Raw genomic sequence first — 26,207 nt, forward strand, 5'->3', positions numbered from 1 at the left:
CTTCAAAGTCCACTTTCTATTATAATACTCTCCTTAGTTTGAGAATCTCAGTGATAAAGGTAGGAAGACATGTTTTAAATTTAAGGAATTAAACACAGTAGAAATGAACAAGGTGGCAACAACTGTATCAGGGAACTTACAAACTGGTCAGATTACCTAATTAGGTATCATTTAAACAATCACCTACTGATCTCCAGGTGAATAACAAACAGCCACAAAGCTTCCCAAAGGGATTTTCAGAACTTTCTTCCAACTATTTTCTTAACTATTATGACACCCTATTTACCCAATCTCCTTTCAGTACCCACTCTCGCTTTAAGACAGAAGGAAAAAAACCTAGGGGGACAAAGAGGTAGTAGTATACACAAAAGAGACAGAACATGGACTCAAATTTCAAACCCTTGGTACAATATCCAGGCCTGTGAGCAACAAGTGTCTTACCTCGTCGCCCACCTCCACTTCCACCTCCTCTCATGAATTCAGGTCTTCTGGTAGCAAAAGACACTTTAATGATGTTGCCATGGAATTCTTTTCCTAAGATGAAAAAAGAAGAGTCTTGAAGAAATGCTACTCCACATCTCTACGTCTCAACAAAAATATAAAACTACCTTGGAAATTTTTAGTTTTAGAGAAATAATTGATATCCTCACACAAATTCAAACACAACAATGTTCCCAGTGTTCAAGGTAACAGCACTCAAACATGATGGAATCTACTGAATAGAGCAGATCTGTCACTGGAACAGTTACTTCTTACTAAGCAAGAACCCCAACATCCAGTATTTGTAAATGGAAGAGTGAAGTGCAGCACTATACGTATAGTATGTCACCACTTCGGCTGTATACAGGAACTGAATGTGTGCCTTTACATGCACATACGTGCTATATAGACACCACCGATTATGCTCAACTCTCAGGAGGGGAAAAGAGATCACTGGGGGTCAAAGGTAGAAAGAAAGTTCATTTTTTCTCTCCACTTCTGGTACAGTTTGAAACTTTTACTATATGCAAGTAGTATCTTTAAAAGTAATACATGCCAGAAAATGAAAGCATATGTGATTACTTACACATATGCACGCACACCTATATTCTGCAGCCCAGGGCCTTAGAGACAGAAATTAATCTTTTTACTTTACATTAAACAAGAAGATTCATAAAATGATCACAATTCCAAGGGACTCAGCTCCCTAATCAAAGCCCCTATTATTATGGCCAGCAACGTTCCAGAGTATCACACAGTAGGGCCTAGGAAGCCACTCATGGATCAGTATTTTCAAAGCTATAGAATGACCTGAACTACTGAGTTAGGTTTAAGGGGCTCATATGCAGTGGGCAAAAAAAGCACAATTACTTTTGAACATATGAGCAAAAGAGATTGCTTTTTAATTTATCAAACTATGAAAAACACAGAAAAGTGAGGAAGAATGGATCTAGCCTTCAGAGCAATGATAAAGCCGGAAAGATTAAAGAAAAAAGGAAAGAATATGAAGGTGAGGACAGAGTATCACAATCTCATTTCTGCAGAAGAAATGCAATTAAATTTTAAAGGATGGAGGTACAATAATCTCAGAACAAGAAGGGACCTCAGGTATCTATCTATCTAATCTAGCACGGTTAAGTCCTTTAGAGACTGTGGATGCAGACTGCCTGAGTTTGAATCCTGACTGTGCCAGTTATGCTATGATCCTAGAAATTATACAGCTTCTCTCTGCCTCAGTTTCAACATCTAAAAATAGTAATAATAGGGTGTATGTCTCATAGGGTTACTGTGAGGATCAAACTGAATTAATGGATATGCATCTTCTAGAACTATGTCTAGCCTGTGAACCATAGTAAACATGCAGTAAGTGTTGGTTTTTATTAAAGTACAAAACAATGATTTCTAATAACATGGGGAAATGACTGTTAAAATGTTAAGTGAAAAAAGCATGAGACAAAATTACATTTGGAGTATAATGACAAACTTTTAAAAATGCTCTTAGAAGAGTGAAATTAAATTTAATAAAAAATATTATCAATGATTATTTCTGAGTAGAGTACTATGGATGCTTTACTGTTTTCTTCTACTTTCCCACATTTTCTTGTTTTCAGGGGAAAAAAGTCTTAATATTTATTCCAAATATGTATTAACTTCGTATCTGAAGGGAAATTAATCTAAATTTACAAAGAAGACAGTTAAGCATGCCAACCCTCTAAATCTCCATCAGAGTGGCTTTAAGCACAAGGTAGAATAATAAGGAAATATTGGAGACAAACAAGGAGAGAGCTCATCTCCCTCATTTCTGAAGGTATGTAAAAATTTTGGCCTTTATTTTTAATAAAATATCCACAAAAGTAAACACAAAAATAACCAGTCTACCAGAATATATTTTGACTTTAAGACTAGAAAACATTTATCCAAACTGCATACTGAAACAGTATGAGTAAGATATACCATCAAACCAGTCAATGGCTGCCTTAGCTGAAGGAGGGTCATCAAATGACACTGTTGCCTCTCCTTTTGGCTTCCCTGTGTCCTTGTCTGTATACAGATTGATCATTGGTTTTCCCGTCTTCTTATTTGTCTGAGGAACAAACAAGATTGTAATAGCTTTTTTAAAAAAAGTGATCATAAACCATAAAAATTAAGATTTTTTAAAGGAATTCACATATCCATACTATAAACAGTACGTACCTAATATAAAAATTAAGTTATTTTTAGGTTCTGAAAAGGAAACTCTCTTAAGATATACTAAGTAAAACCCACGCTATGAAAATGATACTTTATGTATATTGTATTGTAATGTATACTGTTTTATCTATGTGTAATTTCTTTAAACCCACAAAAAAAATGTAGATAATGCTTCATATAAATATATACCTTGTAAAACACAAAAAAAAGAGTCAGGAAGAATGTACACCAGGCAAATTTACAGATTACTGCTAAGGGATACACCCTGCAGCTCGCTGGGATGGGAGTGGAAGATAAATAAGAACGTTTACTCTTCAGAATGGTGTGAATTTTTTACATGTCATGGGTAAATGAGTAATTCCACAGACATCAAAACAAGGACAAATGCAAACTGATTTCAGGCAAATGCTACAATCTACTAACACTAACTGCTGCTTTCTAAGTTAAAGAGAGAAGAAATATATGCATGAAACAAATGGTGCATGAGACACATTAAGTATACAATAAACAATACAGTTATGAAACAGAGCATCATGTACTGGGCTAATATGTAATACAGTCTGCATATAATGGCCTTTTGGAATCTACTAAAATGTTCTCACAACCTCGTTTGGTTCTCACAATTTTTAGGAGCTAGGCAGAGACTATTTCTAAAGCCCAAGACTGAAAGTTAAAGTAGAAGGCTGTGGGAAGATAAACAAGCAAGGAATAAAATTTTCGTGTATTTAGCAAATTTAGCAAAAGGCCTACAGACATGGTTGGGCATGTGTATCAGGGAATTTTAAGAGACATAATCTTACGTAATCTATGTAGTGTAACTAGAGTATGTTAATAATTATGAGATTTTCAACATAAGCCATACTTTCTACTCACCTTGATAATTCCTATTTGTTTAAAGAACTCCCCCACTTGATCTGTAGACACACCCTCCCCAAGTCCTTGCACAAAGATTGTGTTGTTATCTGAATTATCAGATTCTGAATCTAAGGGGAAAAAAATTACGGTTAATTATACATATTCCTTGATCTTAACTACATCCTGTTCAGTAATCAAGAGTAATAATTTATTGTCCAATATTCAACTACTTCTATGACCAAAAGAAAAAAGGACCAATATACAAAAAATCTTCTATCAACATGCGAAGTGGTCACCATAGTTATCTGGTAGTAGATCAATCCTGACAACCAAACTTCATTTAAAGTGGATCAAGTCCACACTATGTGAAATACAGACCAATTAAAGGAGATCTTAGAAATCTTACTCTTTACATTCAGATAAGGGCTGAAGCTCATGAATAGATGAAGACAGTCAGTATTAATTAGCACTCCTTTCTTTGGAGAGCTTTAACACTTTATGGCTAATCAATACTTCTAAGGCTCTCCAAGTAGAAAATTCCCCAAATCTGACACTCTGGACCTCCAAGCAAGCCAAGCACAACTACTGGTTTCCCAATCATTGCAATAAGCCCTGTAAGAGGGTAAGGGCACCTTGTCAGACACCTTACTTTACATGCACACTTTTGGATTAGTACAACAAAGTAAGAAAGATGTACAAAAATTCAGTCCTTCAAGAGATAATTCAGAAATTGCCATCCATATAGAATATTTTGGCATCTTAATAAAAATCAAAGTCTGATTTCAATACGTATTAAAATTAACATTTTTTGCCTAAAATAGATTTTTAGTATTTAAATTATAACTTCCAAAAGGCTCCAGATAGCTTTGAATTTCATTTAAAAATAAAAGCCACACGAAATCAGTGACCTCTGCCCAGAGTAAGATAATTCTCCCCATGTATGAATTCAGGTTTCTTAGGCCCACTAAGCAGACTACCAATCTGATGTAATATTTTCTTAAACAGTTTTTCTACTTCAAATTCCCAATGGTACCAACTCTCTCAAATTTGATCTGTAGTATATAAATAAGTAATGTTAATTAGAATACAAGATTGAGTATTTCTTCATAAAAGAAAAAGCAGAGCATAGGAAACCACAAATAGCAATTTTCCCCAGGACACTTTCCAATTTTCCTGAATTTTTCTTTCTATGTTTTTAGAAGTGAAGCTCCCTAATTCTGGAAACACTATCAAATTAAATCTTCCTCCTGCCCTAACTCCTCCAACACAGACACTTTTTTCTTGAAAAATTGGAAAACTAACATTCTCTTAATGGCAAAGTCACAAACTACCATAAACCTTACCAGCATCTGGTCTGGGTCCATAATCCCTGTGACCTAAGGGAAAAGAAAAGAAAAAGAAAAAGAAAAAGCTATTTAAGGCAACTCATTAGAAATCACGAAAAAATAGTAATAAAAACCAAGGCATGAAAGTCAATACTTCCAAAATCCTTGAAAGTCAACCATCACAGATTTACAAAGTAAATATATAAATTAAGTTTTACTAAGTTTAGAAATCAAGATGAAAGTCAATTATTTCCAATTTGTCCCAGACGGTACCCGCCACTTTGGCATTATGCTAGTATCACTTTTGTTAAGCTCTGGTTGTGAAGGCTGATTGGAAAACCCTAATAATTTAACAACACCATGTCAGCTGCCTTTATTAATAAATGTATTGTCAAATCCAGTGAAAGTCTCATTCAACGGTCACCACAGACTCTTTCATGCAAATTCACTGTGTAGAAACCCATTGGACTGTTTGAGATCAACTTTGGCTTTTTAATGTTCTCTTTGATATATTTATGTATATATATACATATAATTTTTTTTTAAAAGCACACAACACACACCAGCCTCAACAGAGTAAGAAAGGGCTTAGAACTGCGTCTGCGGGATATTGGTGGCTTTTAGATTTATATAGCATTTCCACTGAAACATTTTGGGATACTCAGCACTTACCACCAAAATTTTTGAAGCCACCGCGGTCACCACCACTGCAGAGGAAAAATTGAAGAAATGATTTCTTCCTTAAGTCTCTAATGTGCTGAGCCCTGGGCTCAATCTACACTTAACTGTCACAAGTAGAGTGCCTAGGGAAACAGTAGCACCTCTAACTTTTCAGTAAATTCCATTTCATAGACTCCAAAATGTTGTTTCCACCTCAGTGTCTTCCCAAGGATCTATTTCCACAACGTTGCCTTTTCAAGCTTACTACAGAATGTATCTCATATACTCTTATTTTAAAATCTTCCCAACCCCAAGCCAAAGGGATACTATTCATACCATAACTTAAAAGCTGGAGGCACAGAATGAAGAATGCTAAACTGGAGCAAATATTCTTTCCAAGGGGGATTATTTTTTTAAATATGAGGAAAAAGAAAAAGGACTAAGATTCTGATAGTGGAATGGGAGGCAAAAACTTCAGTAGTATATTCTATTATGATACCAAATTGTGGGTTTTATGAGATGAAGAAAAAAAGTGAGGTATAAATATACACGAAAGTGAGCCTGAAAGTAGTCTTAATCTCGAATCATTCAGAAATCTGAGAAAATGAGCACTAAAAGAGAGCATAACTCCTACTCTATTCCCACTATAATATACGAGATCTCTTCATATCAGAGCTACTGAGATTCATGCTGCCAAATGCTCTGTACACCGATCAGTAGACCATGCAACAGAACAGAATGAAACACACTCCAGTATCACAGCTGCCCTCAAGAAAATGACTACCTGGCAAATTTCCACTGACAGGTAAGTCAATGGTCCTTGTATGCATAAAAGCCACATAAGAAATCTGAGATCTCTCTCATCAACAAATTGTTGAAATCTCATACATTAAAAGTTTGTCTCTCTTGCGTGAACTAAGGAAGCCACTAAGATTTACAAACTGTCATGCAAATAAAAACAACCAGTTTTCAGATGGTGACATCTAGTATGCTACTACCATTAATCATCATCTACTATCATCCAAGAATCCAACACACTAAGGTCTCTCCAATGCTTAAGAGACTTTCCTGTAATGGTAACATTGCCCCTCCAGCCTCTAGATGGCTTCTGAAATGTCCTGAGAAAAAATGCTCTAACTAAATGAGAAAGCAGTCTTCTTTTCTAAGTCTATTCTACTACCTTGATATAAAATCTCCCCATGCAACCAGTTTAGGTATAGACACAAGCACCTTAATTTGTTATTAATTTTATTTAATTTCCAGGAAGACTCTAAGGAGAATAAGGCTATTTCAAGACTATGCAGACAAAACAGTGCTCAGGTCCTTTATATACATATAGTCTCCTATTGAGTCTCTAAGATCCTTCTTTCAGAACCAAGCCCTTCCTACACTTCTAATTGACCTGTATATCACTGCTTAACTCTTTTAAGGAAAGCCAACATAGTTCTTGAGATTAACCTGCTAAAAATCTTATTAGAAACCAAGATATCTTAGGTTTCTTCAAAGATGTCCACAAGAACTCAAAAAAAAAAAGAGGAAAGAACCAGTGAAAATATTAAGCCCACAATTCTGTCAGGAGGTTAAAGTCCGCAGGATAAAGTAGATTCTTTAAATGGGAAATTTTTGTAAGTAAGTGCTGGAAAAGATACCTCTTATTTTGCTGTCATCTTAAACAAAGTACCGAACTGTTTATCTGGCCACAGTGGAGAGAAATACCCAACTACATACATCAGCTAATTCCTGTATTTTCTACTATGCCCATCAATATAACTTTGAACAATAAGGACATACCACTGCAAAATAAAAGTGCAATATAAAACAAATAATATTTAAGTAGGTTTGTTATTTCCTCTTTCTCCATATAATGACATTTTAACTTAAATCACCTTCGTTGAGCATTTCCTTTGAAAATATGGCAGCTGAAGATTTCAACACAATGGCCATAAACACGTAAACATCACAGTGCATTTGAAAAAGTACTAGCCTTCAAACTAAGAGACTCAGGGTAGTCTTTACTACTGCTAATCAATCTTGAAAATTTGGACATGTCAGTAATTCTCCCTAGGCTTCAGTTTCCTCCTTCACAAAGTAAGGGTATACGTCCCTGCTACTCAAAGGGTGGTCCAGGCAGAGCCTGAGAGCATCTCAGAAAAGCAGGATCCAGGAAAGTAGGCCTCACCTCTCATCTACGAAATCAGAATCTGCATTTTAATAAGATAACCAAGGAATTCATATATAAAGATTGAGAAGCACCAGTCTAGATGATCTACAATCCTAGGATTGTAGGTGAAGCTTTCTTTCAAATTCAAATGCTTCAAACTTTTTCTCTTCTCTTATTAAGAAATTCCATATTAACTTGTAATTATAATCCCTTATAAGCAAATTTATTATATTAAATACACTAAATAAACTCAAGTAGTAGTCAATATTAAGTATTTAACAAAAGATGGGTCTGTGGTTAAGAATCTCTCAAACCTGTAGTCAGGTTACAAGTCCTTTTTCCATAAGCCAAACTGAGGCTTCACTAGCCAATTAAGTCAATGAAGATATGGGAACATCTGGGTCAAGACGTTGCCACAACAATGTCTTCCAGAAAAAGCAGCAAACTTGTACACAAAAGAATTCCAGTACACAAAGGAATTCCAGAAGTAAGGACATCTGAAGGTGTAGTAGTAGAGGTATTTAGAGATTAACATCCTCCACTGTATGGCTGTCACCTGCGTAAGAAAACCAACTATATATTCTTGACTCAACTACAGAAATTATCCCAAGTTCAAAACCACAATAAGCAGCCTACCCTAAGGTAGACTGAGGGTTCTTTCATTGTTACAGTATCACATATGTAGAGGAGAAGAGAGTCATTTAATTTGATGGTCATTTAATTTCAGGTGTTTGCCAAGAAAAAGTTCTTCAGACAGAATCTCTACTCTGAATCTTTCAATTTAAAAGAAAATCTAAATATATCTATTCAAAGACTTAAATTGCCAAGTAGTAAAAGGATAATACAGGAACCTTTGTTTCAGAAAATCCATTATCTAGAGAGAAAAAGAGACTTACCTAAAAATTAGAAAAGATTAGTTAAAAAAACAAATAGCATGTGCTATGCTTGCATTTTCAGAGTAAATCCAAATTACAATTTTTTGGATGTGAAGAAGACTAACATTAATTCCAAATGTAAATGACTCAATGGATTTAAATATCATTCTCAACAGTAGCTGTATTTATGTCTTATTTCCTCCCATGTCTTGTACGTGTGGTAAAAAGCTCTCTGGATTCAACATTTACCCACATTTCAAGAAGCCAAGAACCTCTCATTATAGAGCTACCTGTCCAATGCAGTATTCACTAGCCAAATGCGGCTGTTGACCCTTTGAAATGTGGACAATCTAAATTAAGATGTAGTCAAAATACAAAAAGAAAAAAAAAAGATTTCAAAGTCTTAGTATGAAAAAGGCAATATACAATACTTCAGTAATTTTATAATGATTATATGATAAAATACAGGGGGTATATTAGAATAAGTAAAATGTATTATTAAAATTAATTTTACCTATGTTTTTAGGATTTTTTAATTTATTCATCTGACAGAGAAAGAGAGAGAGAGTGCGTGCGCACAAGCAGGGGAGGCAGCAGGCAGAGGCAAAGGGAGAAGCAGGCTTCCTGCCAAGCAGGGAACCTGATGCAGGTCCCTGGGACCATGATCTGAGCCAAAGGCAGACACCCAATAAACTGTGCCACCCAGGCACTCCTACCTGCCTATGTTCTTTTAATGCGCCTACTACAAAATTTAAAATTACACATGTGGCTCACATTTGTGACCCATGTTACATTTCTACTGGGCAGTGCTATTCTAGACTATTACCAAAACATATGCACAATTAAAATGGAACTAGTCAAAAACTCTTCTAAGACAGTCAAAATTCAGAATGACTTTTTTAGGCTCCAGATATTACAGCCTTGAAAAAGCTCTGTAACTTGATGCCTTAATCATGAAAAATAACAGTTATCTATAAAGTTCTGGCAATTTTGTCATGCACTCATCACAATGCTGAAGTTAAAAACAGAGAGAACTTACAGCCTTAAACTTCTAACCCACTAGGAGGTTAGTTATCAATTTTAGATGACAATTAGAAATTCAATCTTTGCTACAACTGCTTTTTCAAAGAAAAACATTGGTTCCTATAGTCCCTACAATTTTCACACATTTTTCTTCCATATTTGTAAAATCAGCACTTCCTTTTGGTCTATATTCTTCCTCCAGCCAAGCAATTACACATCTTGAGTCTAAAAATGTCCCATCCTTTACCACGTCTCCCACCCTCACCCACAAACTAAGCCCCTTCTTTAAATAAAAATCTAACTAATGCCAGATATTCTTCAAACAGCCCTGAAAGCATTGTATTTTCAACCTTGATATAATTTTTTTAAGTAAGATGATCAGAAACACAAATGGGAGTGCTGATGAAAACTAACAAAAAATGTCTGGATATTTTTGGTACTTAAATGTAAACAAGTGTTAAAAGTCCTAAAACGAGGCATTTTTACTCTAATTCAAAATACTTTACCCCTTAAATAAGCTAAAGAGCACATCTTGAATAGGATATTGTGACACATGAAAATTATCTGAACTTTAAATTTCCATACCCATAAATGAAGTTTTACTGGAACACAACCATGTTTACTTATATATTGTCTATGGCTGCTTTGGTGCTACAAGGGCAGAGATGAGCAGTTATAAAAGAAATCATATGGCCCAAAAAGCCTAAAATATTTACAACTTGGCCTTTCACATAAAAAATTTACCAATCCAATATACAGAATCACTGAATCGTCATTCACATGGATTCCTAAAAAAGGCCTTTCGAGAACAACCCATTTATTGGCTGGGGCGGGGGTGGGGGGATGCGCAGAATAGGGTGTGATAGCAATTAGGCAAGACCCCTCCCCCAATCCTACCTTGAACCAGATCAGTATTATTTTGACTTAACATATAAGGTGCTTCCACAAAGATAGCGTGTGAAAAGGCTCTAAGGCTAAATAAAAACATCTGAAAATCAAAAACTTTGGTTCAAATCAAGTATCTGCACCATAAATTATACTGAAATATGATGCCAAGAAGGTTATGAAAGCTATTTAAAATGGGACTCTCAAGATGGTTAAGGTATAAAGCTCCCCCCTGTGTTATCAGGAGATTCATTCAAGGTCCTTTCAAATCTCTAAGAGTCATCTCTTAAAGATGAAAACACATTTTTAAAGATTTCTCTTCCCTTGTCCTTCTGAAAAGCGGGTTTCTACCACTCTCACACACTGTCATAGTCTAATTAATAATGTACTGGACATAACTTCCTTATGAAGAAAATCAAACCTACGATATACTATAAAACACAGCATTCCAAAAAAGCCAATTATCTAACATACTAATTGGAAAATTAAATATACCTGTTAGCTACTTTGTTTGGGATTCTGTTTGAGATGGGAAGGAGGCTATTAGGTAGAAAGTAAGCACCATGTCACTTTACATTGTTCATTTATATCCACATGATGGCAGGCTGCTCACTTTGATAATAAAGAGCATACAGTAATATATTTAAATGTTGAAAACTGACTTTGGCTATCAATCGAAAGACTTAATGTTCAGTGTTATAAAAGTTCATCAAATATGTTTAGGCTTTAATTCTGCCATAATATCAAAGTACCATACACTAAACACAGAGAAACACAAGTCAGTGATCAAATTCCTGGCTCACTTAAAGAAGTAATAGTGCTGTATGTAACTAGTTCTGTTGCTCAGGTCACCTCAGGGGACAGACAGTCCCTAAGGAGCAAAAGAGCAAACCGGCACTGATATGTTATTAAGCGTCAGTTAACAGGCCACTAATAATTTCAATTCCCAAGGAACACAAATTAATCCTTCAACACTGTGTATTTTACACATAAATTTGCAACCTGCAAACCTCAACTGAGGATAACAAATGTCAGTTATTTTTTCATTCTTGTTTTTAGGGCCAAAGTGCTGAATTTACAGATATATTTAAAAGTAATTTTATAACCAGCTTTCCTAACATATGCCAAAATTAAGTACCAAAACCTGATAGCAATGAGGAAAAGAAAAGCTGAATTAAAAAGTCATCTTTTCCATAGCTTAGTATGAATAAAATATGCAATGACAGGGGATATTGCACTAATTATTTCAATAATTATTTACTTAAGAAAGAAGACAAAAGTAGTTTACATAAAATCTTTCTCATTTGCCAACCCCACCTTTATATACTCTGCTATGGCCTCCTAATATTGTCCCTTCCCAAGGGGATTCAAGATTAAGGAATAGCCTCTCTACACTCCAATCTAAAATTAACTTACCTTTTATGTTTTATATATAATATACTTGGATTCTCAGAGTCATCTTTTAAAGGAGTTTAGACTCTCTAGCTCTGGCAGGAAAAACATAGTTAAGTGGTTTAATCACAACCATAAAAGGGGAATTTTCTCCACTGGTGTTTAATATACACCACAAAAACTAACTGCTAACATAGCCTACTCTGCGGTAATTAACCAATATCTTAAGACTGAAAAGAAATTTTGAATTTCTGCCTCCTTCTCTATAACATAATCTACGTAAGCCTCTTAACTAAATCAGACGCTGGAATCAAACCAGCTAAGTAAAACAAATTTTTTTTAAATTAAAAAAAGACAGAGAGAAGAAATGTAGGCACCTATACATAATACTTACCTTGATCCTGTCATAGGACCTCTTCCATCCTTGTCATATCCCCCACGCCCTCTACCTCCTCCCTGTGACCCGCCATATCCTCTATTATCTTCTCCATACCTACTCACATCACGACGGTCATCTACAAGAAAAAAGAAAATAACAGATATGTGAATAAATATTATCATTTCTGATAAACGCTTCCTGTAAAGTAAACTTAATATGTTTGAGAATTATATGTGTCAAATTCCATTGTTATAGTCAGACAGCAAAATGGTGATATGGATATCACCAGCTGATGTGATGGTGATGAAGAACAGTTTGAGTTACCAGTACAATATTAGGTACATCATCTTAATAATTAGATAAAAAGCATAACCCTAATCTACAATTTCTTCACCCCCAAAATTTCTTTTCTATTTCTTCACCTCAAAAATACTTAAATGTAAATCAAACATGGACAAGAAGTAACTGCATTTTCAAACTGGACATATTCAGTGCCTATATTCACTTTAGACATTCAGTAAATGAGCTTCCACATTCACTCATTCACTTATTCATTCATTCAATTATTCAGTAATTGAATGCACTGAATGAATAAACAAATATTTATTAAGCACTTACTACAAACCAGGACCTATACTAAGCAATGAGGGTATAAATGAGTAAAACAAGACTTGTGCCCTTGAAGCATTCATGTCCATGGCACAAGCCAATTCCTAAGTATCAGTAGTATATTCCAAGTGCTGTAAGACAACAAGTAAAAGAATCGCTGGTCCTTCTTCGATGAGGTGAGAAAGCTAATATAGGATCATAATTTCCCTAAATAAAGTATACCACCACTATCAAAATAAGTGGTAGCAACAGCATTATCAAATGATCAGTTAAGTGACACAACAAAGAAATTCGTGTCATCAGTCATCAAAAAGCCACATGACCATTTGGGAGTCCAAGAAGTTCAGAAATAGAAATCTAATAAACTAGCTTTGATGGCCATAAGAGAGAAGCATGTATATTCAATGAGGTCACTCTAAATTTTTACAGTTGAAATTCTATGTAGGTCTTTTAATCCAAAATTCAATATACTTCTATGAGAGGAAAATAGAAAAAAATAGGTCAATATACCATACCTTGTGCGTGGTGGCTGTAATTCTCCCTTTGTGAATGGTAGGACTGATTTTGATTATAGGAATCATGCTGCTGACCATAATTTGACTGATCATCATATGAACCTTGATGCTGATCATAGCCTGACTGCTGGTCATATGAATCTTGTTGACCATAGTCTGAGTGGTCATATGAAGGCGCTCTTCCACCTTGGCTAAACAGAAATCAAGAATTTTGAAATTTTATAGAATGATTATGTTCACTGTAGTAAACTGACTAAGACTAAAAGGCCAGACCAGGTAGACCTCAACCACATTTAATACTTCTTTCTTTTCTCTTTTCTTTCTCTTTTTAAGATTTATTTGCTAGAGGGAGAGAAAGAAAAGAGAGAGGAGAGAGGGAAGGGGCAGAGGGAGAGAGAGAATCTGGAGCAGACTCCCCCAGTGAGCACAGAGCCCAACACAGGGCTCAATCTCATGACCCTGAGATTATGACCTGAGCCAAAATCAAGAGTCAGACACTTAACTGACTGAGCCACCCAGACGGCCCTAATATCACTTCGTAGTACAAATCATTTAGTTATTTTATCTACAAAATCTCCTTATGAACAATGGAATGACTTTCAAATAATTCACTAGAACTGAAGAGGTGCCACATTATAAGTAAAACCACATACATCTTTAAGAACATTAGTGAAACAAAATATCACTATGGCTTTTACCAACTCCTTGAATTTAAAAAAATTAAAAGTGCCACAAAACAGAGTAATATGTCTCATTCTTTAACAAATATACCACAACCAGTGCTGAGTCTTTTTTTTTTAGGATTTTATTTATTTATTTGAGAGAGGGAGAATGAGCTGGCGGAGAGGAATAAGGAGAAGCAGACTCCCCACTGAGCAGGCAGCCCAATGCAGGGCTCGTTCCCAGGACCCTGGGATCGTGACTTGAGCCAAAGGCAGATGTGTAACCAACTGAGCCACCCAGGCACCGCAAGTGCTGAGTCCTTTTAATAGTTACATTAAAAGGCTCTCTCTATCACTTAATTTTAACACTGTTATAACATTTTGGGTACCATTTTCTTATAATTATCTTTGGAACCTATAGTACATTCTTCCAAGTATCTTCAAAGATAAATTTCAGAAAACGGTAATAAGGGGCTCCTGGCTGGCTTAGTCGGTGGAGCAGGAAACTTTGATCTCAAGAGTTGTGGGTCTGAGCCCCAAACTGGGGTTAGAGATTACTTAAAAATCAGAATATTACCAAAAAAAAGTAACAATAGTAAATCGGACTTTTATTTTTATTTTTTTTTAAGATTTTATTTATTTATTTGACAGACAGAGATCACAAGTAGGCAGAGAAGCAGGCAGAGAGAGGAGGAAGCAGGTTCCATGCTGAGCAGAGAGCCCAACGTGAGGCTCAATCCCAGGACCCTGGGATCACGACCTGAGCTGAAGGCAGAGGCTTTAACCCAATGAGCCACCCAGGCACCCCTGTGATGCCATTTCTTATCTGAAACTAGTCTACCAAAAAATGAGATATTTTTATTATCTCTGGCAATTCAAGAAGAAATTTCTAAGCAATATAACTATTAATTACATGTTCTCAGGATGGGAATGTTGAAAGAACATTTAATTAGATTTGAGTTCTAATGTTTACCTTTTTAAAAAGGGAACAAAAAGTCTCATAACTCAATAGTGACATCTTATTCTGCATCAGGTGACCAGAGCAATGTAATAAAGATCAGTATGTTCCCCCAACATGAGTATTTTGATGTGAGAGACATGTTGATGTCTCACATCAACAGTCAGAACCTTAGTGCTTCACTTTAAAATTGTCAAAGAGAGGGAAAAAAAAACTAGAGGCACCTGGGTGGCTCAGTCGATTAAGCATCTCAGGGTCATGGGATGGAGCCCCATGTTGCAGGCTCCACGCTCAGTGGGGAGTCTGCTTGAGATTCTCTCTCCCTCTCTCCGTCCCTCTCCCCACCTGCACACACGCACATGCATACTCTTTCAAATAAATAAATTTTTACAAATTTTAAAAATAATAAAAAATTAAAATTAAAAAAGTTAAATGGCTGTCAAACCAAATCTAACACTTATCTTTTACATTTATACCTCATTGAGACCTGCATTTATATTTATTTTATATTTTTATATTTGCTTTTATTATTATATTTATATTTATACCTGCTATATACCTCATTCCTCCAAAAATGTATCCTTATAAAAGGATTCTCCTAACTTTAAAACTAACCAACAGGGCTTGGGGCACCTGGGTGGCTCAGTGGGTTAAAGCCTCTGCCTTTGGCTCAGGTCATGATCCCAGAGTCCTGGGATCCAGCCCCGCATCAGGCTCTCTGCTCAGTGGGGAGCCTGCTTCCTCCTCTCTCTCTGCCTGCCTCTCTGCCTACTTGAGATCTGTCTCAAATAAATAAAATCTTAAAAGAAAAAAAAAAAAAAAAAACCTAACCAACAGGGCTTAAAGAATTCATCTTTCTGATGTAACGTGCTTTCTGAAAATTATTCTCTACATGTGTACTCCACTTTTTCAAAACAGTCTCACATCTATAAGACTAACAATGTGACCTTACAAATCTTTCCTCAATGCTTTTATTTAACTGAATTTCACTTAGAATAATTTTTTTCACTACAGAGAGAATACTTGTTGGGATCTCAGTTTTTGCCTCATTTTTTAGCTATGCAACTTAACAGGCTACATAATCTTACTTTCTCTTCACCTCTACAAACTGGGGATAATTACTGACACTCATAATAGCTAAGGATCAATTAGAGAATGCAAAAGTATTTCACAAAATGTAAAGCGCAATTTTAAAAAATTAAGTTGCTATTACTAAAATTAGTAACAAGAACAAGCTCCTCATATCTGAAACTTTAAAAAAAAACTAAAAAAAACAAACAAAAATTTAAGAAAAAAAGGCAAGCTACAAAACCCATAAACTTCTTGGTAAATATTCACCCACCTATGTTAACAAGACAAATTTAGAGTATCTAAAATGTGTGGATAGGTTTTGGCACTCTCTAAGTATTTTTGTCCTTGAAAAGGTAATATATTAAAATGGCTAAAAAATAAAATGGAAATAAAAGAAAGCACTAAAAGTCTCTCCCAGTTTCTTATTTAATCTCACATATAAAGCAAAGGTCCAAATTTTTTTTAACATTTAAATCATGTGGTTTATAGCATCTGGGTAGCTCAGTCGGTTAAGCATCTGTCTTCAGCTCAGGTCATGATCTCAGGGTCTTGGGATCAAGTACCAAATTACCCTCCCTACTCAGCAGGGACTCTACTTCTTCCTCTGCCCCTCCCACGGCTCATGCTCGCTCACTTGCTCTCTCTCTCCCAAATAAATAAAATCTTTAAAAATAATGTGCATTCATAAACAACTAAATAGCAATATTACAAATAACACATAGGGGGGCGCCTGGGTGGCTCAGTGGGTTAAAGCCTCTGCCTTCCGCTCAGGTCATGATCCCAGGGTCCTGGATCGAGCCCCACATCAGGCTCTCTGCTTAACAGAGAGCCTTCTTCCTCCTCTCTCTCTACCTCCTTCTCTGCCTACTTGTGATCTCTGTCAAATAAATAAAATCTTTAAAGACAAACAAACAAACAAAAAACACATAGGAATCAAATGACAATGCAGACAATTTGCATATTCTTCTTAACAAAGAACTGTGAAATTCATACTTCAAAACTTTTCTGGAAAAAAAAAAATGTAAAGCTAGTCTGATGGTGAAGTCTATTTAATACCCAAAGTATTATTTCCACTACCCAACACAGAATCAGTATTTTTATTGTTTTCCTTACCCTCCTGATGATTCCGTGTTTTGCTGTCCCTGGTTATTATAAGGCTGCTGGCCATATGAGCTCTGCTTTTGATTCTCATAACCACCGTAGGACTGTGAATAACCTGAAGATCGAATGGATATACTATTTAGTAAATGTTCTGATTTTTTAATTTCTAAAATAGCAAATTTAACAAACCAGTCCAACCTGATTGGCTTTGTCCATAGCCGGAGTAGCTGCCATAGTTCTGTCCGTATGAGGAATCAGTAGTTTGTCCATAGCCAGAATAGCTCTGAAATTTAGGTAAATACAAGTTTCATCACCTACTTAAGATAAAAATAATTGTTTACAAAAAGCACAATTTATATTTTAACCTACTTGTGGTGCTTGTCCATAAGCTTGGTTCCCTTGATTTCCATAGGAAGAATAACTGTAAAAGAAAAATGTAGTACTTGAAAAGAGATGTGTTAGAGTTTAAAAGCTTAAAAAAAAAAACAAACATCTTCAGTTTCAACTTTCAACTCTGCACAAGGCTCTCTTCTGAAAAACTGCCGATCTGCCTGTCTCTTAGAGTCTAAATTGAAAGGTGAAAACCAAAGACTATTAAGACATAAATGAATCACTCCCAGACTCTTTAATACTAAGCAAGCACCGAAAGTTTAGCTTTGACAATCTCACACAAATAAAATTTCAAAAGAACCAGAAAATCTCAAGGGAATTAGACTCAGGTGTGGACAGTGACTACATGGAACTAAAACCCATGATTTTAAAAATCCAAGACAGAAAATTAACTGTTTAAGTCAGCACTTTAATCAAATTAGCTGTTTGACAGATTAATTTCTTCCTACCATCTGCCTTAAATCTGCCTTTAATATATTGTACCCCCAGTAACACAGCACAGCCTGGCATATAGTTTATCGACTGAATAAAGGTACCTTCCTCAGATCTGAACTTTCATTTGATAGCATGCAAATTCTAACAAGTCAGAAACAAACTTTCTGAATATATGCTCCCCCCAAAATACTTGAAAAGAAAACCTTTTTATTATTCTAAAGCTATCAAATGCTAACAGAATTTAACTTTATAAAACATATTTCACTGAACAAACATTTGCTTGTTGCCTACTGTGAAGTTAGAACTACAATAAGAATAGAAAAGTCAAACCAGTTTTGTATTCATGAAGCGTAAAACCTGAAGACAGAAGATACCTGAGATGCTATTCTGAGGATCTCACACTGAGCTCCATAATATTTATAGTGAAAGTTGAAGGCTGTGTTTCTGGCAATTACGAGAACCCTACTGTATGTATACAGTCACGTAAAATCAGACTTTTCTTTTTATCGTAAGTATGGTAAGGAGTCTTTTAAAAATGCTAAACATTTCTATTATAGTGCTTAAAGAAAATCTGCTCTGAAAAAAAATCGCATTATTATATACAAAAAAAAACTTAAGTGCTTTCTCTAAGAACCTGTTATATAGTTCAATTGTCTAATCCTTTTAATACTTTCATCTTAAAAATTTCTTAAAGAAAATATGCTTTAAAATACCTATGAGATTTGTTTTAATCTCTAGGGGGCATCTGTATTTACTGATTCAAGCAGGTTTTTTAAAAAGAAGAAAAAATGTTTCAGTACATATGTACACAGGCCCTTCCCCCTTGACAAGCTAATATTTAACTGTAAAAAATCCACATACCAAATCTCAAAAGGAACACTTGACTAAATTCATCTTTTTTTTCCCTCAGTTCTACTCTTACACGGTGTTAGTAAAACGTACATATACTTTACCTTTGCTGCTCACCCCCAGACTGACCGTAAGTTCCAGAATCTAAAACACATAAAAAGAATTTTAAATCTTATTTAAAATTATGCTTCCCTCAAAAGCTGACTTTAGCTTTTACAGATGAAATCTGGTAAGAAAATGTAATAAAAACTACCTACGGAAAGAAAACTACTTAAAATTACTGTGTTAAGGATTTGCTTACAGTAACTACATCTTTGAAAAACAACTAATCTATAAATGGCTCCTAATGGTCACAAGAACCAAGTAAACCAGTATAAAACAATCAGTGAAAAATCCATCCTTTTAAAAAAACTCAAGTTATCTTTATACACAAAAAGGCATCTACTGAAATTAATCGAGACTAAAAAGGGGGAAAGACACACACTCGGACAAGATAAATCCCCAGGATTACACGGACTTGTAAATCCTCACCAGCCCAACATACACATCATTTCCCTGTACTGGACTGCTCTGGCTGTCCGCAGCAACAACTAGATCGCTGAAGATTTTGGTAAAAGCAGCTAAGTTAGTTGTTAATCTCCAACTTTACTAAGGTTTCAGGGACTTGGCCAATCGGTATACCAACTCAGCAATACCTACTTCCAGTTTCCTTTTTGGCAATAAAAACTACAAAGGAAGGCATGAATTAAATAATGTTAAAAAAAAAAACTTTTTCTGGAAAAAAAAGCTTTTCTCGGTATCTCAAAACATCAGTTGTATCAAAAACTTTTAAAGAGGCCCTATCCTTTGGGTTTTTGGAGTCAAATGAATGACCTAAGTTTATTAGTGATGAATACGAGCAATTTATATGAAATATTCTTTCAAACTGCAAAAAATAACTCCATCTGAAACTGCTGTCCCCTAACCCCAATCTCATCCAACATGAAACAAAATCATTTGCTGTCAAACAATTCTTCTGAAAACCCACCAGAAATCAAATCAGTGACATCTGCATTCAATTCACATAAAGCTACAATATGAAAACACTGCCACTGCCAGTATAAGTAGATGACATGAGCTTCACCACTTTTTTGCAGCAGAGATCTACAATCAGACTAAACAAGATTTTTTTTAAATCCTTAATCATAAGAACATTGATTAAAATCCTAACTACTTCTATGAATGTGAAGAACATAAGGCTGAAACAAAGAAAAAATTGTATCACCACCACACCCATGATAAAATGACCATAGATTTATCACTAATAACCAAGTAAGAAAAGCACATAGAATCTCATTGGACCATAAACAAATTAGACACATCTACCAAATGAGAAAGAAAATTCGCTTCAACTAAATCAGAAACTGAAAAGGATTATGAAGTGTGGAGGGGGGCATGTATGAGTAAAACTTAAGGTACCCTGGTGATAAATGAAGCTTTAGCTTCAATTATACGCCAAGGCATGGATGGGGGGGGGGGGTTCTCCCACTGAGGATGGTGTTCAACACCTGTTTATTTCCCTTTCACTCAAAATTATACAAGTATATAACACATAGGTCATGTGACCCTGGCTCAAATCTAAGTATGTGAGTCCATAATTTAACCCAGTCACTTTGGTCCTCTGAAATTTTAAATCTGACTTTCTTCATTGGCTGACTTTAAAACTGGTAGAAGATATATTAACCAGTGAGAATGGCCCTTATATTCATTAGAGAAGTTGAGTTTGTAAATGTTATGGCATTTTAAACTACTGCTAATTAGGAGTACTCTACACTTGAGCCTTGTGTCTGAATCCATGATTTAGAAATGTTTTGATTTCCAAATGTATAGGGTTTTGATTCTGCTGTTTTCTAATTATATTCCATTGCAGCCAGAAAAGGTATTCTCTCTATTATTCCTGGTACTTACTAGGATTTGCTGTTTCTCGCTTTTCCCCTTGATAAGTATTCTACTTGCACAAATGCCCCTTACGAGCTTGAAAAGAACTATATATTCCCTAAATGTTGAGTAAATTCTCTAACTCTAGATGATACTTGTTGGTTATACCATTCATACTCTTAACATTTGGTCTGCCCCATCTATTAATTATAAAGAAAGGTATGGGGGCGCCTGGGTGGCTCAGTGGGTTAAGCCGCTGCCTTCGGCTCAGGTCATGATCTCAGGGTCCTGGGATGGAGTCCCGCATCGGGCTCTCTGCTCGGCAGGGAGCCTGCTTCCCTCCCTCTCTCTCTCTGCCTGCCTCTCCATCTACTTGTGATTTCTCTCTGTCAAATAAATAAATAAAATCTTTAAAAAAAAATAATAAAATAAAAAAATAAAGAAAGGTATGCTTTAAAAAAAAAACTCCATTTTACCAGGCTTGTCATTTATATTTTGTTGGTTTCTATATTCTGAGGCTCTATTGTTAAGCAAAAGTACAGGTTTATTTTAATTTTTTAAGATTTTATTTATTTATTTGACAGAGAGAGTGATCACAAGTAGGCAGAGAGGCAGGCAGAGAGAGAGAGGGGGAAGCAGGCTCCCTGCTGAGCAGAGAGCCTGATGTGGGGCTCGATCCCAGCACCCTAGGATCATGACCTGAGCTGAAGGCAGAGGCTTAATCCACCGAGCCACCGAGGCACCCAAAAGTACAGGTTTATATATCCGTGATGAATCCTCTTTTAACATTATATCATGATTAAAAAGGTCCAAACTTTATTTCGACTAGTAACATAACAAAACAATCTTACTTTTGGTTATTGATTGTCTGGTTCATCTTTTTCTATCTCGGTACTTCCAACATCTCTTAATCTTAGGTTTTAGGTATATCATTTCTGAACAATTTTTTTCCCAATATGAAACTCTTTGAATTGGCATTTTCTTATTTTTACTACTAGTTTTCATTTATTCCTATGCGCTTTATTAGATTTTTCTACTTACTAGGATTTTCTTTATCCTTTTAACTCCTTTCCTGCCTCGTACTAGATTTTCTTTACTCTTTTCCCATATTGCCTTAGAAGTTAAACATTCAATTTTTCTTCTTTTTGCTTCCTTTTTAACTTCCAAATGTAATCACTTTAATCTTCAATGTTCCATACTGTTAATAATATCTGCCTTTTATTTACTGTGTTTGCTCCTTCTGCTGTTTTTGCATTCTACTTCTCCTTCCTGGATTTACTTTATTTTAGTTCTTTTGGCAAAGGCCTGAAAGTGGTACTTAGTCTTTAGACTTAGGATCATTTCATTATTTTTCAACTTCTTAGAACTTTTAAGTCTACCAAACTTAACCGTTTCCTATTTTCTTCTGATAGGTAATTAGGATTTCATAACCTACAGTTTCACATCAATGTACCTAGGTATGAACTGATTTTTATGTCTCGTGTTTCAAACTACTGCTTTTTGAGCCAAAATATTTACCAATTTTGGAAAAATCTCAACTGTAATATTGATCCCATTTTCTTAGGAGACATACTACATACATACTATATGTATGATAGGACTTCTCCATCTGTTTTTAAACCTTATTTTTCATCTTCTGAACTAAACTGTGAGTAACTGTATCTGTCTTCCACTTCACTAATTATTTCTTCTGCTAAGTCTGCAATTCAACTTAACCACTGTTTCTATTTCATACTAGGTTCTTTTTAAAGCTATATTGTCTTTCTTCATAACATCTTAGGTCTTAGGGTTGATTCCTTCCTTTAGGTTTTTAGTAATGTCAAACTTAATTGCTTTCAGATTAACTATTAGGGTTCTAACACCATTTGCCATAAATTCTCATTTTGGTGAACTGTTTCCTCAAGTTCTACAATTGTTTAATGTGAATCTACCTTTTGCAAGGCTTATTTTTTCTAGAAGATTCCTGTGACCTAGTCTGTGAAATTTCCCCCCAGAAAAGATTTTTCATTTCTACCAGGAGCCCCAAGGTTATTACAGGCGCAGAACCAATTTTTATGTTAATTTCTTGGCTTGAGTTTTCCTGGACTCCCCATTAACTAGCCCAAATGTATGCCCAAATTGTATGAAGCATAGTTCCCAGGTTACAAATTCTCAGGACAGAACTTTTTTACTCAGGACCCAAGCTTCCTTGTTATCTGTTATGCTGATACAAAGGTTTTTTCTAGTTCACTCTTTCACTGAAGACAATCTTTTAAACATCTAGATTTTATGTAAGGTCTCAGTTCCCATTATCTGGCTCTAACAGTCTCAAGGCTTCATTTCCTTGGGTACTTGGGTAATAAAACCCAAGTTTCAGGGCACCTGGGTGGCTCAGTCAGGTAAGTGTGTGCCTTCGGCCCAGGGCCTTGATCCTGGAGTCCTGGGAACGAGACCCAAGTCAGGTTCCCTACTCAGCAGAGGGCCTGCTTCTCCCTCTCCCTTCCTCCTTGTGCTCACTCTCTCAAATAAAATCTTAAAAAACAAACAAAAATCCCAAGTCTCTAAATGAGGAGACCTACATCTGCCTCTTCAGGGCAACTGTCAAGCTAGCCCTATGCTGGCTTATACTTCATTTCTGGCAGTTAGGTCTTCCCTTCCCCCTTTTTTAAATAAATTCTTTTATTTCTGATGTTTGTAGATAGAAGATTTGAATTTATTTTGGTCTGCCATACTGCCAAAATGAGAACTACCTTAACTTTAATTTTTGTATGTATAACTGATATTAGATTTGATTCTAACTTGAAGGTGTCAGATAATTCACATTTGTAAACAATATATGAATGAGTATGACTTACAATATTTATAATTTTTACTTATTTATTGACTATGTAAGCACTTTTATTTTATTAGGTTTGTAAGTCTGCTGTCAGGCATCTGGAGTGGTTGAGTTTGGAATGTTTAAGCATTTAACTAAAGTTAATGCAATTAGCTGTTTACAGGGAGTTTACTGTTACATTTATTAACTGAAACATTCACCAAAAAAAAAAAAAAAGTCAAAAGCATAATACTTATTTTTACATAAAGTCAAAATATTTTTATACACATTTTACAAAATGCAAAAACACTATGTAACACTAAGCAGAACTTAAAGATTCTCGCTTTAATGGACATAAAATTTAGGAACAATCAAATAAGGTCCTTTTCACATGTGAAAGCCAATCTTGATATTTAAAAAACTTAATTTACAAAGTGACAAATTAATCTAGTGTCTTGGTACTTCAAAGATCAGTACTAATGGATAAAAGAGCTCACAGACTAATATGACAGCTGAAAATCCTGGATTTTGCAAATGATAACCTCTAAAATTTAAGCTTCCATAAAAGCTATGCAGTCCTATTAAAAACAGCCATTGTTTTACACCAATAAAGATGTTAAAAATCAACACACGCCAATAGTTTTTAATGTCCATTGAAACGGTCAATTTCCCCATGAGGGTAGGAGAATCTTTTCATTTTTTTTTTTTTTAAACCATGGATGGGTAACACATCTCCTAAGGATAAACTTCTACATACTTCTGTGGAGCTTTACCAGACTTCATTCCAAATTATGTACCTGGTAAAAGATGTACCAATGTCTATTTGGAATAAGAAACTATTTTTTTTCTTGGAGCAAGGATTAAATATTTAAAGAGAAATCCTGTGCAGTTAAAAGCCTCTTTCATCGGGTAGGTGCCCTGTCCTACAAAAACTCAATCCTCAGACGTAATATTAAGGTTAATCTAAGGAATATCAGTTATTCTCCTGTCCAGCTAGTCCTGTTAATTTGGCCTCATCTCAGCCTGCTACTTGCTTTTTGTCACAGATTTCCATCCTTCCACAACACTGGATGGGGAGTGGGGGCGGGGGGGGGGGGTGTTGTTTGCGGGTTTTGTTTTTGTTTTTTTTTAATACCAACAGGTCCTCCCTTAAAAAATGTAGAAGACTGTGCCAGCCATCCCTTTGATCCCCATCATATGGCTTCAAGGAAATGTTCTGCTTTTCCACATGAAATGTGATCTCTAATGATGTTTTCTAGCAAGCGGATAGCTGGGTCTTTGCAGCCTGGGAGGTACCCACAACAGAGAGGACCTTGTGTGTTAGCTAGGACTGCTAAAATCTAGGAAACATTCGTGTTCCAGACTTTATGTTCGGGTTTATTAGCAGGACCTAAACTGACCTAAAGAGATCGATGCCTTTTTTTTTTTTTTCCTCTTCCACACCGCGGGGGAGGGGGGTTGTCTACCACTTTAAATGTTTCGTGTAACACTGCCTTTCCTTTGGCCTGGATGCTTTAAGGTAAATGACACATGTACCTACAAGACTCTATTCAGACCAGAAAAGGCTCACTTGCAGGGCTCTTATAGGAGATAAACAACTGGAGAAGGGAGAAAAATGAGAGGAGGGCTAGGAGGAAGCTGAATTACATGCTAACACCCCCACTCGAATCCGGGTGGTTACGGTAGAGGGAATGACGATAAGTAGGATTTTGTGCAAGGCAACGTCCTTTGAAAGGGCTCCCAGAGCGTCAAGACCCCCACCTGATGAATGGGTGAGTCAGGAAGGCCCAGCTCCACTTCACAGATGGGGAAACTGAGGTACGAGGCGGCGAGATGACTGGCCCGAGGCCTCGCTGAAAGATCTGAGGCGGAGCGGAGAACCAGAAGCACCGATTCTCTCAGGCGGATGCTCTAATCACGGGCTTCCCCCCGCCCCCGTGATGGCGTAGACGGCCTCCGCCCCCCCAACTCACACACCCTCCCCGGGAGCCGCACGTCTCCTCAGGTTCCAAGGACAGGGTCAAAAAAAAGGGGGGCCCGAAGCGCTCCCGCGGAGATTTGCAGACGGAGAGCGTTGGGAGCGTGCGTCCCTTCAGTCCAACATGGCGGCGGCCACGGCCGCCCCCCCCCACCCCAAGCCTCCCTCAGGGCCGGAGGCTCTCCCTCAGGGCCCTCCGGTGGGCGGGAAAACGGCCCAACCCCGCCAGGCCCCTTCTCGTCGCTGCCGCTGCTCGCTGAAGGAGTCACCTACCCGACATGACTAACGGCCGCAGCGCGGAGCCCCCAGAGCCCGCCGACAACAAGGAATACGAGAGCCAGGCGGCGCGGCGGCCGAAGCTGTACTGAACGCGGCGCGGCGGGCTGAGCCCGACTGCGGGGCCTCCGCAGCCAATCAGAGGACAGTGGACGGAACCACCGTGCCAGCGCGCGAGGGGTAGTTCTGTACGAGTACCGGCCTCTGAACCCTGAGATCTTCAGAAACTCTCTCTGTTCTCCCCTCCGCAGGCGGTACCATTATTGAGAGGGAACCGAGAGGAGAAAGTACCAATGCAGGCATTAGCATGGGGGAGGAGGCTGAGCCTACTTTCTCCGTCCCAATTACAGTCCTGTTTCTGACTTTTATAGCGTCTGACAGAATTCGAGGTTAGGAAGCGAAAGAGGGGAGGGGTTAAAAACACAGA

General features: G+C 36.6%; 1 protein-coding gene across 2 annotated transcripts in view; it reads right to left on the bottom strand.

Annotated features, from left to right (window-relative positions):
• TAF15 (TATA-box binding protein associated factor 15) overlaps nt 1-25,911 on the bottom strand; it is a 28,714-nt gene extending 2,803 nt beyond the window's left edge. The window contains exons 1-12 of one of the 2 annotated variants that reach the window (XM_045069978.1): nt 25,778-25,911; nt 18,920-18,959; nt 17,511-17,562; nt 17,340-17,424; nt 17,154-17,256; nt 13,350-13,540; nt 12,340-12,361; nt 5,523-5,557; nt 4,869-4,901; nt 3,544-3,653; nt 2,434-2,563; nt 442-534 (exon numbers count right to left, since the gene is read on the bottom strand). In XM_045069978.1, the coding sequence (XP_044925913.1) occupies nt 442-534; nt 2,434-2,563; nt 3,544-3,653; nt 4,869-4,901; nt 5,523-5,557; nt 12,340-12,361; nt 13,350-13,540; nt 17,154-17,256; nt 17,340-17,424; nt 17,511-17,562; nt 18,920-18,959; nt 25,778-25,784 (901 nt within the window). In that variant the 5' untranslated portion in view covers nt 25,785-25,911. Of the gene's footprint in view, nt 1-441; nt 535-2,433; nt 2,564-3,543; nt 3,654-4,868; nt 4,902-5,522; nt 5,558-12,240; nt 12,362-13,349; nt 13,541-17,153; nt 17,257-17,339; nt 17,425-17,510; nt 17,563-18,919; nt 18,960-25,777 lie in introns of both variants that reach the window. The other variant, XM_004747136.3, reaches the window with a different exon arrangement.
• Nucleotides 25,912-26,207: the final 296 nt, after the last annotated feature.

Source organism: Mustela putorius, unplaced genomic scaffold, assembly GCF_011764305.1.
Source record: "Mustela putorius furo isolate JIRA1106 unplaced genomic scaffold, ASM1176430v1.1 tig00003962_pilon_pilon_pilon, whole genome shotgun sequence".
Taxonomy (NCBI): domain Eukaryota; kingdom Metazoa; phylum Chordata; class Mammalia; order Carnivora; family Mustelidae; genus Mustela; species Mustela putorius.